Source organism: Monopterus albus, unplaced genomic scaffold, assembly GCF_001952655.1.
Source record: "Monopterus albus unplaced genomic scaffold, M_albus_1.0 scaffold6.1, whole genome shotgun sequence".
Classification (NCBI taxonomy): domain Eukaryota; kingdom Metazoa; phylum Chordata; class Actinopteri; order Synbranchiformes; family Synbranchidae; genus Monopterus; species Monopterus albus.
In genome coordinates, this window is record NW_018127886.1 from 1,023,612 (window position 1) to 1,039,402 (window position 15,791).

General features: G+C 40.3%; 2 protein-coding genes across 8 annotated transcripts in view; one reads left to right on the forward strand and one right to left on the reverse strand.

Moving 5' to 3' along the window:
• The first annotated feature begins 1,276 nt into the window (after positions 1–1,276).
• Positions 1,277–5,344, forward strand: ube2t (ubiquitin-conjugating enzyme E2T (putative)). 7 transcript variants are annotated; one of them, XM_020616739.1, is made up of 8 exons: positions 1,292–1,476; positions 1,668–1,699; positions 1,984–2,093; positions 3,012–3,081; positions 3,185–3,290; positions 3,426–3,524; positions 4,577–4,660; positions 5,034–5,344. In XM_020616739.1, the coding sequence occupies exons 3-8, from the start codon at positions 1,985–1,987 to the stop codon at positions 5,148–5,150; spliced, it is 585 nt and encodes a 194-aa protein (XP_020472395.1). In that variant the 5' UTR covers positions 1,292–1,476; positions 1,668–1,699; position 1,984; the 3' UTR covers positions 5,151–5,344. The 7 variants fall into 7 exon arrangements, with proteins under 7 accessions (XP_020472421.1, XP_020472395.1, XP_020472386.1 ...); XM_020616730.1 differs by having other exon boundaries at positions 1,671–1,699; XM_020616765.1 differs by lacking the exon at positions 1,668–1,699 and having other exon boundaries at positions 1,277–1,375.
• A 249-nt stretch (positions 5,345–5,593) lies between these two features.
• lgr6 (leucine-rich repeat containing G protein-coupled receptor 6) overlaps positions 5,594–15,791 on the reverse strand; it is a 36,909-nt gene continuing 26,711 nt past the window's right edge. Inside the window, exons 7-18 of the mRNA XM_020616259.1 lie at positions 13,040–13,108; positions 12,516–12,587; positions 12,303–12,374; positions 11,870–11,938; positions 11,420–11,491; positions 11,097–11,162; positions 10,897–10,968; positions 10,372–10,443; positions 9,724–9,849; positions 8,491–8,633; positions 7,734–7,814; positions 5,594–7,628 (exon numbers count right to left, since the gene is read on the reverse strand). Of these exons, the coding sequence (XP_020471915.1) occupies positions 6,418–7,628; positions 7,734–7,814; positions 8,491–8,633; positions 9,724–9,849; positions 10,372–10,443; positions 10,897–10,968; positions 11,097–11,162; positions 11,420–11,491; positions 11,870–11,938; positions 12,303–12,374; positions 12,516–12,587; positions 13,040–13,108 (2,125 nt within the window). The 3' untranslated portion in view covers positions 5,594–6,417. The remainder of the gene's footprint in view (positions 7,629–7,733; positions 7,815–8,490; positions 8,634–9,723; positions 9,850–10,371; positions 10,444–10,896; positions 10,969–11,096; positions 11,163–11,419; positions 11,492–11,869; positions 11,939–12,302; positions 12,375–12,515; positions 12,588–13,039; positions 13,109–15,791) is intronic.

Sequence of the window (15,791 nt, forward strand, 5' to 3'; positions counted from 1 at the left end):
GAGGATAATGTACACTAGCAATAAGAGAAAATTAATTTTCATATCATCATCCAAACTAAAACCAGATGATCTGGTGATTTACGGCTGCATACCTAGTTTTGACTTCTAAGAGCTTCTCTGCATACATGTCATTCTTTTCCTTCCTTTTGAAAACACCCAGGAGACCTGATGGTGACCATACTGACACTGTCTCATGTGGCTACTTTGGCAGCAAAATGAGTTATGCCACTCGAGAGCTGGCACCTGGATGTCTATGTGGCAGTTCTGAGAGACTCTGGCCTCATTAATATCATAATGGAGGACAAGTGACATAAGCACATTAGTCTTCAGGCAATTTATGTCACTGCCTTTAAGTGAGATTGAGTTCAGAGTGCAAGTGGGAAACTGTGTGTAAGCATGATGTCTCTGCATCCTTTCTATGAATCTTAAGTTGATGCAGACTAAAGCACAAGGAAAAGATGCAAGTAATGGAAAGTAGATGCATATAGGAAATGTGGGATATGCCTAACCATTTACATCTGCTGTACAGGTAATTTAGAGTGACCATTTAACCTAATGTACATGTTTTTGGACTGTGGGAGGAAACTGGAGAATTTTGAAAAATCCAACACAGGTATGGGGAGAACATACAAACTTCACACAGAAAGGCACTGGTCCACAGCAAAGTTCAAACCTGGGACTTTCATTGTCTGAGGTGACAGTACTAACCACTGCACTACTATGCCACTCGATTAATAGTACAAAATGTAATATAATCATAAGTTAAGACTTTACTGGTCCCCAGTTGGAAATGTACATCAAACATTTTGTAAAGTAATTAAAATTATAATTATTAGATTCATCAAAACAGTATTCAGTAGCCTATACTAAATAATACAAAAAGTAAATATAACAGAAAAGGCCTATAAATGCCTTTTTTCCTGAGGAGGTTACAGCAGTCTGGTCTTGACAAGCAGCCCCTGAGTCTTTTTACAAGTGGGCGGTGGAATCTGTGTGGTGCAACATCCACTTTGTGGCAAACAGAAAGGCACTGCAACTGGTGTTTAATCTGCACAGTTACAATCAACAGCGGCCTACCTACATTGTGTGATATTTACAGCGGTGGGTGCAGAAACAGAATTTCCAGCATCATGAAGGACCACACCTACTCTGCACATGGACTTTTTACTTTCCTCCCCTCAGGAAAAAGACTGTGCAGTATCAGAGTCAAAACCACCAGGCTGAGGAAGGTACGAGCAACCAAACGATAGGTGGCGATCGTGCTGTGGTTGGGCACACCTTAAAAAACAGAGGAAGAAGAACGTCGGTGACGTTTACGCACAGAAAGAATACCGGCACGTACAGAGAGGGAAAAATTCAAAATAGAGTCCACCACGTACGGTAGTTTTTTCAGATGGTGTTGTGGGATTAAAAGTTAAAACAGTCTATATAGTAACTGCTACGTGGACAGAAACATTTAAAGTAAATCAAAAATAAGTGAGAGGTATTTATTATCGAGTAAACAGCATCTTATTTTAACTTCGGTGTGGTTGTTAAGCTTACATTTGCATACTAGGCTAACATGTTGCCTGCTAACATGCCAATGTTATCAGGCAAAAACATTCATTCTAGTTTTTAGCTGACATGTGGTTTTCTAACGTTAGTTTTGTGCATGTTTTTGTGTCGAGGAGGCAGCGTTAGCGTAACTTAGCTAAACAAGGTAACTAACTTATAACGTTACACGCTTGGCTTATTGTGAGCACCAAGAGCAAAGTGAGCAAAGTATCATTAACTTAAGTGAACCGAGAGATATTATTATTCTGGTCGAAATTAAGTTATCTTAACTTGGGTCCAATTTAACCAGTTATTAGTGTCATATTAGAATTAAACGCTAATGGAATCAGAATCACCACTAGTTCATTCATTCAGTTTGTTGGAGTTAATATCATTAACGTTATGTTTATTCATGAATCCAGACAGTTTACATAATTTTCAATTTTACAGAATGCAGAGGGCGTCCCGTTTGAAACGCGAACTACAGATGCTGAGCACCGAGCCACCGCCCGGTATAACATGCTGGCAGACGGAGGAAAGGGTAGATGATCTTCGGGCACGTAAGTGACGTTATTCTGTCACTGAGCGTAACGTTGATTATTCTGACTAGTGTTTCTATTATTTTGTCAACCCCGTTTATGTCAATAACAGTATGTTTAACCCACGAGAGCTTTTATATATACATATTTTTCCTTTTTATTTTTACTAAATGCGTAAGTGTTGTCAAATTGGTATAGACGTTTTCTTGGTTTGCTTGTGTGTTGTCCATTTCTTTTTATCTTTTTTTTAAAGTTTCAGTGTGCTGAGCTTATGGGACACTGTAAAATACTTTTGCACACCACAATATTTTCAATAAAAAGTGAATGTTGTCTCTGTAACAGTGTGATTATGAAATTTACTGGCACTGATAACAGCTGTGCATTTGATAAGAAACAAGAATCCTCATCATTACTCTTAGTCATACATTTATTAATTTTCACTGAAGTTTTAGAAAGGTTTATGGGAGAATGTAGGTGAATTAGACTACAGCATGCAGTTAGGTACTAAATACATTGCTGTTTACACTGACTGTTGTCTTCCCATATCAGAAGGTATTAATTTGAATTTCTCCTTACAATTTTATAATCTCTCCCAGATTTGGCAGATATTTTTCTCACCATAATGTCCCCTTGAGAGCAGTAATAAGTAAAAAGGTCAGGGGTCTGTGAAACACACTTACAATTGTAACATTAAGTCTCTGTAGCATTTTTTAAAACTATATATTTTTTGTATCTGCTTAGTTTCATTTTAGTTTAAATAAGGTTTTACTTGGTTTTATCATAATTAGTACTTCAAGTAATTTTCTGCATCATGATGTTCTGATAGATACAGCAGTTCCCCCATATAGAGTTCCTGTATCTTAGGAGTTCAGCACATATATGATGGGCTAAATTTCTGTTTTGTCTACCTGATGATTTCTCCCTTCCCCATATTTGCAGAGATAGTAGGTGGAACAGGAACACCTTATGAAGGTGGGCTCTTCTCCCTAGAGGTCAAGATCCCAGAGAGGTAAAATGTTTCAGAAGATGGTGCTCTCTCTACACATTACACCAGTTACAGGCCCTTATCACACTCCAGTAGGACTGACCTTCTGTTTCTTTTTTTCTTGTAGGTATCCATTTGAGCCTCCCCAAATAAGGTTTTTGACCGCCATCTACCACCCAAACATTGACAATTCTGGACGAATCTGCCATGATGCTCTTAAACTCCCACCAAAGGTAATTAGATTAAAGAAGAGCACAAAACAATAGTGTATCACAGATCTGTTATGGGGTTTTGTTTGTCTGCTATCAGAGAAATGAGGATACCTGTACGTGTAGAGTTACTGTTTCCTGTTTTATATTTTTATTCAGGGTGCCTGGAAGCCATCTCTAAACATCTCCACAGTCCTCACCTCCATTCAACTGCTGATGGCAGAGCCCAATTCAGATGATCCACTCATGGCTGATATAGTGAGTTATTTGTAATCTTGTATCCACTCAGATTAATTTATATGTTAGAGTAGCCTAATCTTAATATACATTCACACTGTGGTGGTTTAATTTGTTCATGTGAATATTGTAGTACTTTACATATTGTAGTACATTTTTTGGGAGGTACATTAGAATGTCTGAGATCTAACTAATATAATGCTTAAAATTTGCACCAGGAAAAGAATTGAACAAAAACCAGGGGTTTTACTAAATGCCAGAAAAACATGTTTAGATATCAACCTTGAAATACATAGCTTTACCCCTTGTCACAAAAATTTCAATACTGTATTGATTGGAGTTGGGGATGGGCATTTCAAACTAAAATGCTGTTCAATATTTGCTGGGAACTATTTGACAACTGTTCTAAGATCATGGAACACCTTTCCCATTGCTGAGAGCCCCGCTTCATGTCGGCCAGCTCCATATTGCTAATGTTGTCATGCATGCATACTGTGACTTTACCTGTAAGTCTCCAGTGCTCCATGGTGGTGGAAAGCACATTGACTAGATTTTCAGCAGTATGCAGTTCCAGCATTGCTTTCTCCTGAAGAACAGCACTCTGTATTTTCCAATTGTTTTTATAATGGCAGGTGACTGTCATATATGATTCAGTTGTAAGTGCTGTCCATGCATCCATGGTCAGACACCTTTTCAGCACTTGTCAAATGACTGCAGAGCTCACATGCATTATCATCACACAGTTTATCCAGTCATGCTGTGACAGTTTTTCTTGATGGATGTAGTCTCTGCATGTTTCTGCTGTTTGTATTTGGTGCTGTAGTGAAATGATATACTGACTTCGTTATCTCGTTATTTCAAGGTGCCAGTCAAAGCAAGGTACAACATTGGGTTTTTGTTTTTAAAGACAAAACCATAGTCACATGAAATATTTGATTTAATTTTTTTTTTTAATTTAATGAGTATTCGAATATTTGAAAAATCATTGCCCATCCCTAATTGGAGTACAGTGAACGATTGTGTAACCCCACCGTGTATACCTGTAAATAGACACTTGCATTTTTTAAATCCAGTCATCGGAGTTCAAATACAACAAACAGCTGTTCATTGAGAAGGCCAGGAAGTGGACACTGGAGCATGCTGTTCAGAAGAACATGGTAAGTCACTCGGGGCTGTAGTTTTAAAGTACTGACTGTGGTTCATGATTGAAACAGATTTGTTCTTGAACCTTTTTAATTTAATTATGTACTGGCCTTCTTGGTTTAGGCTGCAGTAGTAGGTGACACTTGTGCTATGGCACTGTACTTTGTCATGAGCTGTATGAAGTTGCTTATTTTACCCACAAGGTGGTGCTGTGTTCCCTCAGTTGAATGTTGTCTGCCAACTTAATATTGCCTTGCAAAAAAGTGATGCAACATGTCTGATTTATCTTCAAGTGTGACTTCCATGTTTCATACTTTTGAATTTGGGATGTGGAGGAGTGCAGACAGACTGTGCTGTGAATGTCTAAAACTATTTGTTTTTGTTCAGGGAGTCATGAAGAACAGCAAAGAAAATACTCCAGATCAGACAGCAGCATCCCGGAAAAGAGAGGCTCTCAGTGCCCAGTACGAGGTGGAGGAGCCGGCAAAGAGAACCTGTGTGTAGTTTCATGGTGGCTTTTCTCCAGAGCCACCATCCCTTACACACCTATATACTTTAACTAGTGATTTTAATTTTTCATGTGTTTACCAGTACCCGCTTCAGACGACAATGTATATATGCATACCTCTTCTTAATCCAGAAAATCTACATGTTTATAATGTTCATTTATGTTCCTATTAAAGTTTATTTTGAACAGATATTGAATGTTTAACTTGCTTAATGTATTACACACAGTGCATTGTCATCTTATATGCTTTGGTGTTGTGTTTCACAATAGTAGCAGAGTGGTTGATTATATATACAAAGTATATACAGTATGAAGATAATTTTATTCAAACATATGCTTACCAGTTGTATTCAAAATATGTACATCCTAATTATAGCAAGATATATATATATATATAATTATATATTTTTTGTTTATCATATAAAAAGGGAGACAAACATCTTAAGGCTGTAGTGAGTCAATACCATGCTAGTTCAGAGGTAGTTACATCATACGTATGTATTGCTAGCCTACTATAATGTCTGTAGAAAGATAGCGACATCCCATTCAGTCTGTATAACTGCTTGCCTCCTGTTGGGCAGAGTTGCATATTGGAAACAAAATTGTGTAAACTGTATAAAATTATGTGCAATGTGTTTCATGTTGCATTTGGCTGCCACATAAAGAATAACATTTTTATAACTGCTGTTACACAGTTGCAGAGAAATATATCTGACAATAACATAGCGGTGAGTGAAAAATATTAGCTTACCCTGGTAAAATGTCCTCGTGTGCTTGATGATGAGTTCTGTTTATTTGAAACAGACCTTAGCGATAAGGTAGAACTTATATAAAAAAAACAAGGATAATTATATTTGAACTATAACCAACCAATAAGCTGCATGTTTCATGATCACATTTCATTTACACTTAAAATTCTATTGGTTTTACTTAAACTCCCCCACTAAACCATTGATTTGTCTGATGCTTAGATTTTCAATGTAGTCAGTCACAAGCTTTTATTTGAGTTTGCTTTTTGTCTTGTGAGTCCATGACAGACACAGTCCACTAGTGAGTGCTGTATTGTGGTGTTTCCTTAGTCTTTATTTTGAAAGGAACTTTTAGCTGCATTCTCTATTTTCAGAGGCACTTTGCTGTGTCTCATTAGCTTCTCCAAAGTACTCTATAGTCTGTGTGGAGGTGCTTGGGGATTAATAACCCAGAGCTTCTGCTGTTTCTTTAATGTCCTATTGTCCCACTTTTTCACACACCTAGCTTGGAGGCTCATGGATGAGAGGGACTCATGGTAGAGTGATACAGGGGGCAAGTCTTATGAATCACTTCTTGATCCAAACTCCTTAGACATTCATCGTCATTCAGGATTTCGTGTTCTGTTACCATGTCTCTTTCTCTGGCTGTGGGAATGAGTATCTGGCAAGGAATGAGAGGAACGGAAGAAGTAGAAGAGCAGTGGGAAAATCTGATGTGGGGGCCGTCAGCATCATTGAGTGATACCTGCGTTGAGGAATCGGAGCAGGAGCTCTTCTCTGTTTCCACAGAAACCAGCGAGTCCAGAGTGCGGTCTCGGCGTAGCTGTGGACATGCTTTGGGATGAGGCCAGAAGAAAAATTGGGAATGGTCTCGTGTGAAAAGGAGAAAGAGCAGAGGATTGAGGCAGGCAGGCAGGGGCTGGAGAAGCAGGAGGACTGATTTTAACACCTCCTCCCCCAGAGAGAGAAGACCCAGGAGTGAGCAGAGGGAGAGGAAAGCTACTGGTACATAGAGGAGACCATTGGTAAATATTAGCCAGGCAACATGTTTGATCATAGCACAGTCCCACAGGCCCTCACACTCCCCCCTAAGTAACTCCCAGTATAGACGGATGTATGAACCTGTGATTATAAGCAAGCAAAGGGTGTTCATCATAATGAGGGCCAAGGGGAAGCCCAGGGAGGTCGGCAGCTGAGAGGATGATGGAGGCAAGGGTGAGGGAAGGCATAAAGGTGAGGACCCATACTCTCCAACTCCTACCACTGGAAGAGAGGCCAGGATAAGGGAAAGAATGACGCAGAAAAGTGCACATGTGCGTACACTTCTAAGGGATGGGGACTTCCCATAGGCACGGGCACATGACACGCTCACACCACACTGCACGGCTGCGAGAGTCAGCAGCAACACACTCGCTTCAGACGCAAACACCCAGACCCATCCTGTCGCTTGACAGCCAGGACCCTTTTCCCAGCGAGCACCATGGTGGCCAAACTCTCCCAGAGTAAGAGCATCCACAAGGGCCAGGGTGCACGTACACACGCCCGTCAGCAGATTTGAGGCTCCCATGCAGGCCACAGTGAATCGGAGTGGTGACAGGTAGCTGGCTGAGTCAAAAAGAGACAGAAGCAGTAGAGAGTTCCCCAGCAGAGACACCAGGGAGATGGACCACAGGCCCACACGAACCAGCCAGCTGTCCAACAGAGAGTCACAGGGACGGAAGGGACCTGCAACACCACATGCATACAATACAATTATTAGCTGGAGATAAGTTGTAAATAGTAACTAACAGCTTGGTCACATCACTGAAGGTGTACAGTAATCTGGGTTACCTGGTGTGGGTGTGCACTGGACACTGGTCTGTAGTTTTGACTCCTCTATTTCTAGTTGGAACTCCTCCAGGTCAGGGTCATCTGGGATAAAGATTTCGTTAGAGTCAAAAGTCTGTTGTACAAGGTCTGTTTAGGTTGTGCAAGGTTCTCTGGAGTGTGTACACAGCATATGCACATTACATTATGTGGCACTGGATGTAAAGAGTTGGTGTAATAAGAGAGGTGATCTAATATTCTTCTGCAGTGACAGAATAAAATATTACTAGAAGATAATTGGCACTTGCATGGAGTTTGATCATCATGACTGTTTTTCTTACAATGAAGGGTGAATAAATTTTAATCAGTGATATGCCATGGCTTAATCATCTTTTGTTATTGTTACCTTTTGGTACACTACAGTTTATTTTCAGCTTTAATGGCATTGTTTCAAAGGTTTTAACTTCAACCTAATTTTGGTTTATAGATGTTTATATTTTACGGATGCCACAGGAATGCTTTGGGGCAGGGGGGTCAAACCACAAGAGCAAGTGTTTGTCAGCTGCCAGGTAGCCGTGTTTTCTGTGAGGCTCATACTGTACATGTTTCAAGCCAGCTTGTGTTAAGTAATTCAGCAGTGAGCACAGACATATGGGACTCTTATTTACATATATTTATATGTAGGCTACACCTCTAGTCACAAGCTTTGTACCATATGTGTTACTTGTACAGTATATACAGCACATACTTGCACGGATATCGTATGTGTGTGCTTTCTTACAGTGTGCGTCGGCGTGGATAGGGTACATAGCTACAGTTCTCTTGTGTAGGTCCTCATCAGTGTTGCTTTGCTCTGCGTCCCGCTTGTAGTTATCACAGGATCCATATACACAGCACTGGTAGGCATAAGGCATCTCTATCACCCTGTAACAAACAGATGGACACTGGATTTACAGGAGATCAGGAAAAACAATGCCACAACAGATGGTGTATGCATAAAGAAAAAAAATCATTTTTGTTTAGAGGATAGCTATACAATTTTTCAAATATATGCATGCGCCTATGTGCACACTGAAACAGTTGTTGCTTGCAGTAATAATTTCTTCTGTTCATACAGAACAATAAGAGATTTTTCCATTGTGTATCAATGAATGTGCTTCCCATGTATGTGAAGAGAGTCGAAATCCTGTGCAAAAAGACAGCGTTTTACTAGACAGACATACTGGAAAACAACCTCTTGATTTGATTACATCAGATTGCTAAAGCTTTATACTAGTTTCAAGTAAACAGCACAGAATATATTGGAAGCTCATTAGGATTGAATATCTTCCAAATTGCATTTTCAAAGAGGAAATGATTGCAAGCAAAAACATGTAATGGACATATGGGCATGGGGATATTGTTTTGAGAGAGTCTTAAAAAAAAGGTGAGCCTGTTCTTTAAGAACATACAGAAAGTCAAGCAAAATTAACATTCATAGGGAAAATGTGGGAGAAACGGTTAGTTTTCTGAAGTCTTGATCATCTGTCATTGGTGTGTATGTTTGTACACAAACCTGTTCAGTGCTGAAATGGCTCTCTGCCAGGAGTTCTGTTTTGGATGATGTTCTACAGTAATGCTGACATTGCCACTTGATTGCCTGACATCTGCTCTGTCTTTGAAATGTGCTATTATTTATACTTCACTGCACCTTTTTGGGCCTTCAGGGATCTTTGTAACAAGAAGTAACTTGCTGCTGACAAATGCTTCCTTATTGTTAAAGTTCAGTTATTGTGAATGGCTTCACATTCATTGTCAACCTCAGCTGCTTTTGGTAAACTGAAGATAGAAAATTGCAAGACGAAGGATAATTAAAGGCATGGAAAAGGGTACATTGTTCCTTACTGCCACAGGACACACACCTGGGTAGGTTATCTTTAATCAGTTTGAAGTGATAGAAAAGTAAGGTTCACATGAACTATATTCAGCAAAAAGGAATAACAGATACATGATGTTATGTGTGTGTGTGTTTTACCTCATGCGAGGGAAGTAATCAGGACTAAAGGCCTCGTATAACTCTGTGTTGCCCCGCAGCTTGAGATGGGTGAGACCCCCCAAACCTGCAACAGGTACTGAGCTGAGGCGGTTCTCAGTCAGGTCCCTGAGAAAAATGTAGAAAAAGAAAATGAGAAGCCAATGTATACAGAATGTGTTTTCATTTCAGATATTGCCAAGGGCCATCCTTGGTAACAAAAATTCCTGGTCTCTTAGATATTTTAAACTGTTCAGACTAGGCTCTGATCAGGTTCCCTCCAGATAACACTTCCTGTCAGATGTAGTGTATCTGTTTGTTTAGCTAGGCATACTTCAACCACTTATCACATAATGAAGCAGTTTGTATTGGCTTGACCTGACATGACTCTTCTGGCCTCACAGATGGCTTTTTCAAACAGTAAATGCAAATCAGTGTTCCCTGCAGAGTCAGCCAAAGACAACAGGTTGTCTGGGGTACACACAGTTATTATATCTAGAGTGTTTGTAAAAGACCAAGGCTCTGACAGCTTCACTTTAATTAAAGATACACAAATTCGATATGCCTTCTAGGGCAGAAGAATGATGCTGCTGACGGACCAGATAAAAGGGAAGAAATGTCTGTGAATGCTATGTATCTGGGTTTACTCACAGTTTGATCAAAGAGTGAAATGAGGCAAAAGCATCAGGGTGGATCCATTGGATCATGTTCCAGCTAAGATCGCTAACAAAGAAAAGAAAGGGCATTGAAATGGACTGGAAGGAAGTGAAATGATTATTAGAATCTGATGTGGTATCTTGGTCACCACTAGGTGTCAGTAACAGGTCATAACTACACCGTTTATTCTTGACCATGTTTCTTAACCTTTTTGGCTAATGACCACTTTAAATAAACTGGCATTTACTTAATATTCTTCATCACATATTAGTGACTTTTACTGAACAGACTGTTTCATTTTAATGCTATTTCAAGGTCTTTCACTCTTTTTACATAAAAAAAAAGCAAAATAATACATTTAGTTTTTCTTCTTGCCTTTTTCTATTAATCGTCAGGTGAAAATTCAGATATTTAGATTATGTTATGACCCCCATGTTGGGAACCACCCATCTAGACTGCATTTCCAAGAAAATCTCTCATGTTAGAGAAAATGTACAGTGAAAACATGGTTTGGCTTACAGTGCTCTTAGAGAAGTGAGCTGCTGGAAGGTGCTTGACTCTATCCTTGTGATTTGGTTATGTTGTAGCCCGCTGTTGAGTAAAAAGTACGTCCACACATATATAAGTGCAATGTGAAATATGCAGGGGAACAAAAATGGATTTTGATGCACATACTGTATGTGTGTGTGTGAGATTCTGTTGAGGGTTGAACTACTCACATCTCTTGCAGAGCAGTGCAGTGGTGAAAACTAGGCAGCTCCTCTATCTGGTTGTAAGACAGCTCCCTACAAAAATACACAGAGCACACACCTAAAAACAGGGACCAGCTGTGGATTTCTAACATGGGAAATTATGGGGGTGACAGGATTATTTGAGCAAGCAAGGCAAACTAGCAGGATGATAATTTTGGGGGGAATGATTGGATTTCATAGCGAAGTGATTGTGCAAATGTGCTTGTGGACACAGCTCTCCATAGTTGAGTTTTACATATCAGTTTGTGTAGCTCCTACCCCCCCCCACATGTGTGCATGTGTGTACTCACAGCATTTTGAGGCGAGGCAGCTGCTCACATAGATCCAGAGGGAGAGCTGAGAGACCTGCACGAGTCAGTGTCCTATAGAGAAAATGTGAATCCTCTGATCAATGCTCAAGTGCAAGCAAGTGAAAGGATCCCCTGGTGCTGTGAATCTAACATGGTCAGACAGGGAGCTGTGTAGGATCGCCAAATATCTCACTGGCTGGCATAACTGGCCCCTGCTTCGCTTCTCTCCCTGTCTCTCCTAGAATCCTAAAACACATAGTGTTTTGTGTGTGTGTGTCTCATTTGTTCTTCTTTTTATCTGTCTTCACTTTCATGTATGCAGACTCTGGGGATTGTATCTCTGCCCTGAATCTCAATGTCATCTTGCATTCCCTGTTGTGATGAAGCCTTACTGATGAAATAATTCTATGCATACGTGAGGTGTGTATGGGGGAGAAAGGAGACGCTCACAGAATTTCCAGGCTGGTGGTTCCTTTCAGGTCAGGAAACTCTTGAATCTGGGTTGCTCCATTAAGGGAACTTCAGTCAAAGAGGCAGAAAAACTATCAGAAAACTCTCTCTGTTTCTTTCTCTCTCAAACACACAAGTGCATGCACACAGGCATCATCTTAACAGCTCATTTCAGCCATCAAATGTTTCATCCAACATCAACACAGGCTGTTTTTGGCTGTTTCACCAGACATCATAAGTCGCACCATTCAACATGTTCTTACAACACACACTCTCTTACCACATCAGCACACACCGCGGAAATACGCTAACACAACATCATTCAGTAGGCCATTACACATGTCCACTCAGCTCTCACTGCAAGGGACAGAGGATGATTTAAACAGTGTTTGGGTTAACTCACTGGAATGGTTTCTACTGACCGCATACTTACAGTGTGTGCAACTTAGGTAAGAACTGGAAAGCGGATTTTCCCACAAACTGGATGGGGTTCTCATAGAAATGGCTGCAAGAAAGACAGAAAAAAAAAGTTGTGGATATATTTAGATGAATGTGTTTTTAGGAATGAGTTGTGTTAACATGATGTTGATGAGAAACAGCAATTATGTGTTTATCTAATGTATGCACATTTTGTCATTAAGCTCACATGGTTTGGAGCTGAGGGTTTCCCACAAAGGCCCTCTCAGGGATGGCTTTGATATTGTTGTTATGGAAGCCCCTGCAAATGTAAAAGCATACTATTAGTCAGACAATTTATTAATATGTTTCTGATTGCATGGGTGTCTGGAGCAGCAATTTTGTGTGTGTTTGTGAGTGACAGGAAAGTCATATGCTCTCATGTTGCACCTGCCGTTGCACAGCTGAACAATATTTTTGGATGCATGAGATGTAAACATACACACGCATGCTGTATCTGTGACACATACTGTATGCACACTGTGGAACATCTGCTGAGGCAGAGGGAAAGCATGGTTTGTGTATGTGTGTGTCCTCATCTGTGTGTACGTGCAGGCGAACAGGGTGCGTGGGTGTGTAGTCAGCACCTGCTTAGGGTGAGAGAGATTGTATCCGAGTGCCACATTAAAATCACTTAACGGGATTACTTGGGATAACACAACCATGATAGTCATGTCAGGCAGGTGTGTTTTGTGTGTGTATGTGAGTACTCACAGTTCCTGAAGCTTACTCAGTGTCCTGATGGCCACAGGGAACTCCTGCAAATCATTGTAGTTTAAATCCCTGAGAGAGAAACAGTAAGATAAGCAGTCAGGATTTAATAATATGGAGGAAATTCACAAGTCATGCATGTGTCAGAGATGTTTTATGTAACTCTGTACAATTCCACTGAGTTAATATACAGAGATGCTCTGTCTCTGTCAGAGTTTAGGAAATGATGAGCTAGTAGTGAATTTTCATACATAATATTTAGGTTCATTCTGCCATATGCTCAGACTGACCATTAGGCAAACAAATTGCACGTGGCTCAGGTAAAGGTGAAGCGGTAGCACGTGTAATAACAGTAAATGCTCAGGTGGTTTCTCTTTTATGGGCCTCAATTGTCAATAGCTCATAATTGCTCGCTCCCAAAGGGGTGTGTTAAAAAAATAGCAGTGTGGCATTCAATCAGTGAGGTCATCAATTTTGTGAAATAACAGGTGTGAATCAGGTGGCCCCTATTTAAGGATGAAGCCAGCACTTGTTGAACATGCATTTGAAAGCCTGAGGAAAATGGGTCGTTCAAGACATTGTTCAGAAGAACAGCGTACTTTGATTAAAAAGTTGATTGGAGAGGGGAAAACCTATAAAGAGGTGCAAAAAATTATAGGCTGTTCAGCTAAAATGATCTCCAATGCCTTAAAATGGAGAGCAAAACCAGAGAGACGTGGAAGAAAACGGAAGACAACCATCAAAATGGATCGAAGAATAACCAGAATGGCAAAGGCCCAGCCAATGATCAGCTCCAGGATGATCAAAGACAGTCTGGAGTTACCTGTAAGTACTGTGACAGTTAGAAGACGTCTGTGTGAAGCTAATCTATTTTCAAGAATCCCCCGCAAAGTCCCTCTGTTAAAAAAAAGGCACGTGCAGAAGAGGTTACAATTTGCCAAAGAACAAATCAACTGGCCTAAAGAGAAATGGAGGAACATTTTGTGGACTGATGAGAGTAAAATTGTTCTTTTTGGGTCCAAGGGCTACAGACAGTTTGTGAGACGACCCCCAAACTCTGAATTCAAGCCACAGTACACAGTGAAGACAGTGAAGCATGGTGGTGCAAGCATCATGATATGGGCATGTTTCTCCTACTATGGTGTTGGGCCTATTTATCGCATACCAGGGATCATGGATCAGTTTGCATATGTCAAAATACTTGAAGAGGTCATGTTGCCTTATGCTGAAGAGGACATGCCCTTGAAATGGTTGTTTCAACAAGACAATGACCCCAAACACACTAGTAAACGAGCAAAGTCTTGGTTCCAAACCAACAAAATTAATGTTATGGAGTGGCCAGCCCAATCCCCGGACCTTAATCCAATCGAGAACTTGTGGGGTGATATCAAAAATGCTGTTTCTGAAGCAAAACCAAGACATGTAAATGAATTGTGGAATGTTGTTAAAGAATCATGGAGTGGAATAACAGCTGAAAGGTGCCACAAGTTGGTTGACTCCATGCCACACAGATGTGAAGCAGTTATAAAAAACTGTGGTCATACAACTAAATATTAGTTTAGTGATTCACAGGATTGCTAAATCCTAGAAACAAAAACGTTTGTACAAAATAGTTTTGTGTTTGTACAGTCAACGGCAGACACTGCTATTTTTTTGAACACACCCCTTTCAACTAATTGCCCAATTGCACAGCCTTAAGAGCGTGCATATCATGAATGCTGGGTCTTGTTTGCTTTCTGAGAATCTACTGCACCTACTGGTAACTTGTTTGCCATGTAGCAATAAAAAATATACTAAAAACCTGGATTATTCTGGTTAGTCACATTGTACTGCTATTATTTTGAACAATACTGTAGGTAAAGAAAGAGACTACGTTGTCTCGCCTCCAGTTGTAGCTAAATATGAACTCCAGTTTGTTCTTTCTTGTTTTTAATTCAACACATTATGACACATTGAAGCATTAAGTCCAGTGGAGGGTTTAAATCTCTGCTGCAGCAGAGATCATAATTCATCCATATAAGATGTTCTGTTTGTGTGTGTGAGAGCCGGTGTGCATGGTTGCATATGTATGTGTAGCCATTTCCTGTCCACTCCGAGAGGCTGACAGTTGTAGAGTGTGAAGTTTGGATGTGACCCTTGTCCTTTGCTGCTCTGACCTGTTTATTTAACTTTCTCTCGGATTAGTTTCCTAGGAAGCACTGTATCAAAACACCCATTGCTATAGTTAATACAGCTCACATGCAGGTGGCAGGAAAACGGGTTTTGCTGTATTTTTTTGGCTGTATCTTGCAGTGTGCTGTAGATGCCCTTGAGTGCATGTGAAAAGTGTGTTGTGCATGTTTGTGCATACATAAATCTGTACTTTGTCATATTAAGGCATTTATCTGGACATGCATGCGTGTGTGTTTAGCTATACAAGTCAATAAGTCACTCTCAGCTGAATTTGTTTTTATTCCTTTCAAGTAGCAAAAAACGCCTTTGATGAAGTACATCTATATGCATGTGTTTTTCAGTTGCTATTGTGAAATGTTTGTCTGTATTCACTCAGTCTTGTTTACATCTGCTGTTGCGTTGTCCAGCAGTCCCCTGGACGGCTCCTCGTAGTAATGATTTTATAATTCACACTAAGGTTTGGCAGAGGGTGGTGGCAATGCAGATGGTTTCTCGTATTTCTCATAAGCAAGGCCACTGTGATAGATTAACCCTTCATACCTGCACAATCCTCATGTCAGTGACACCTGTCAGCTTATCCTGC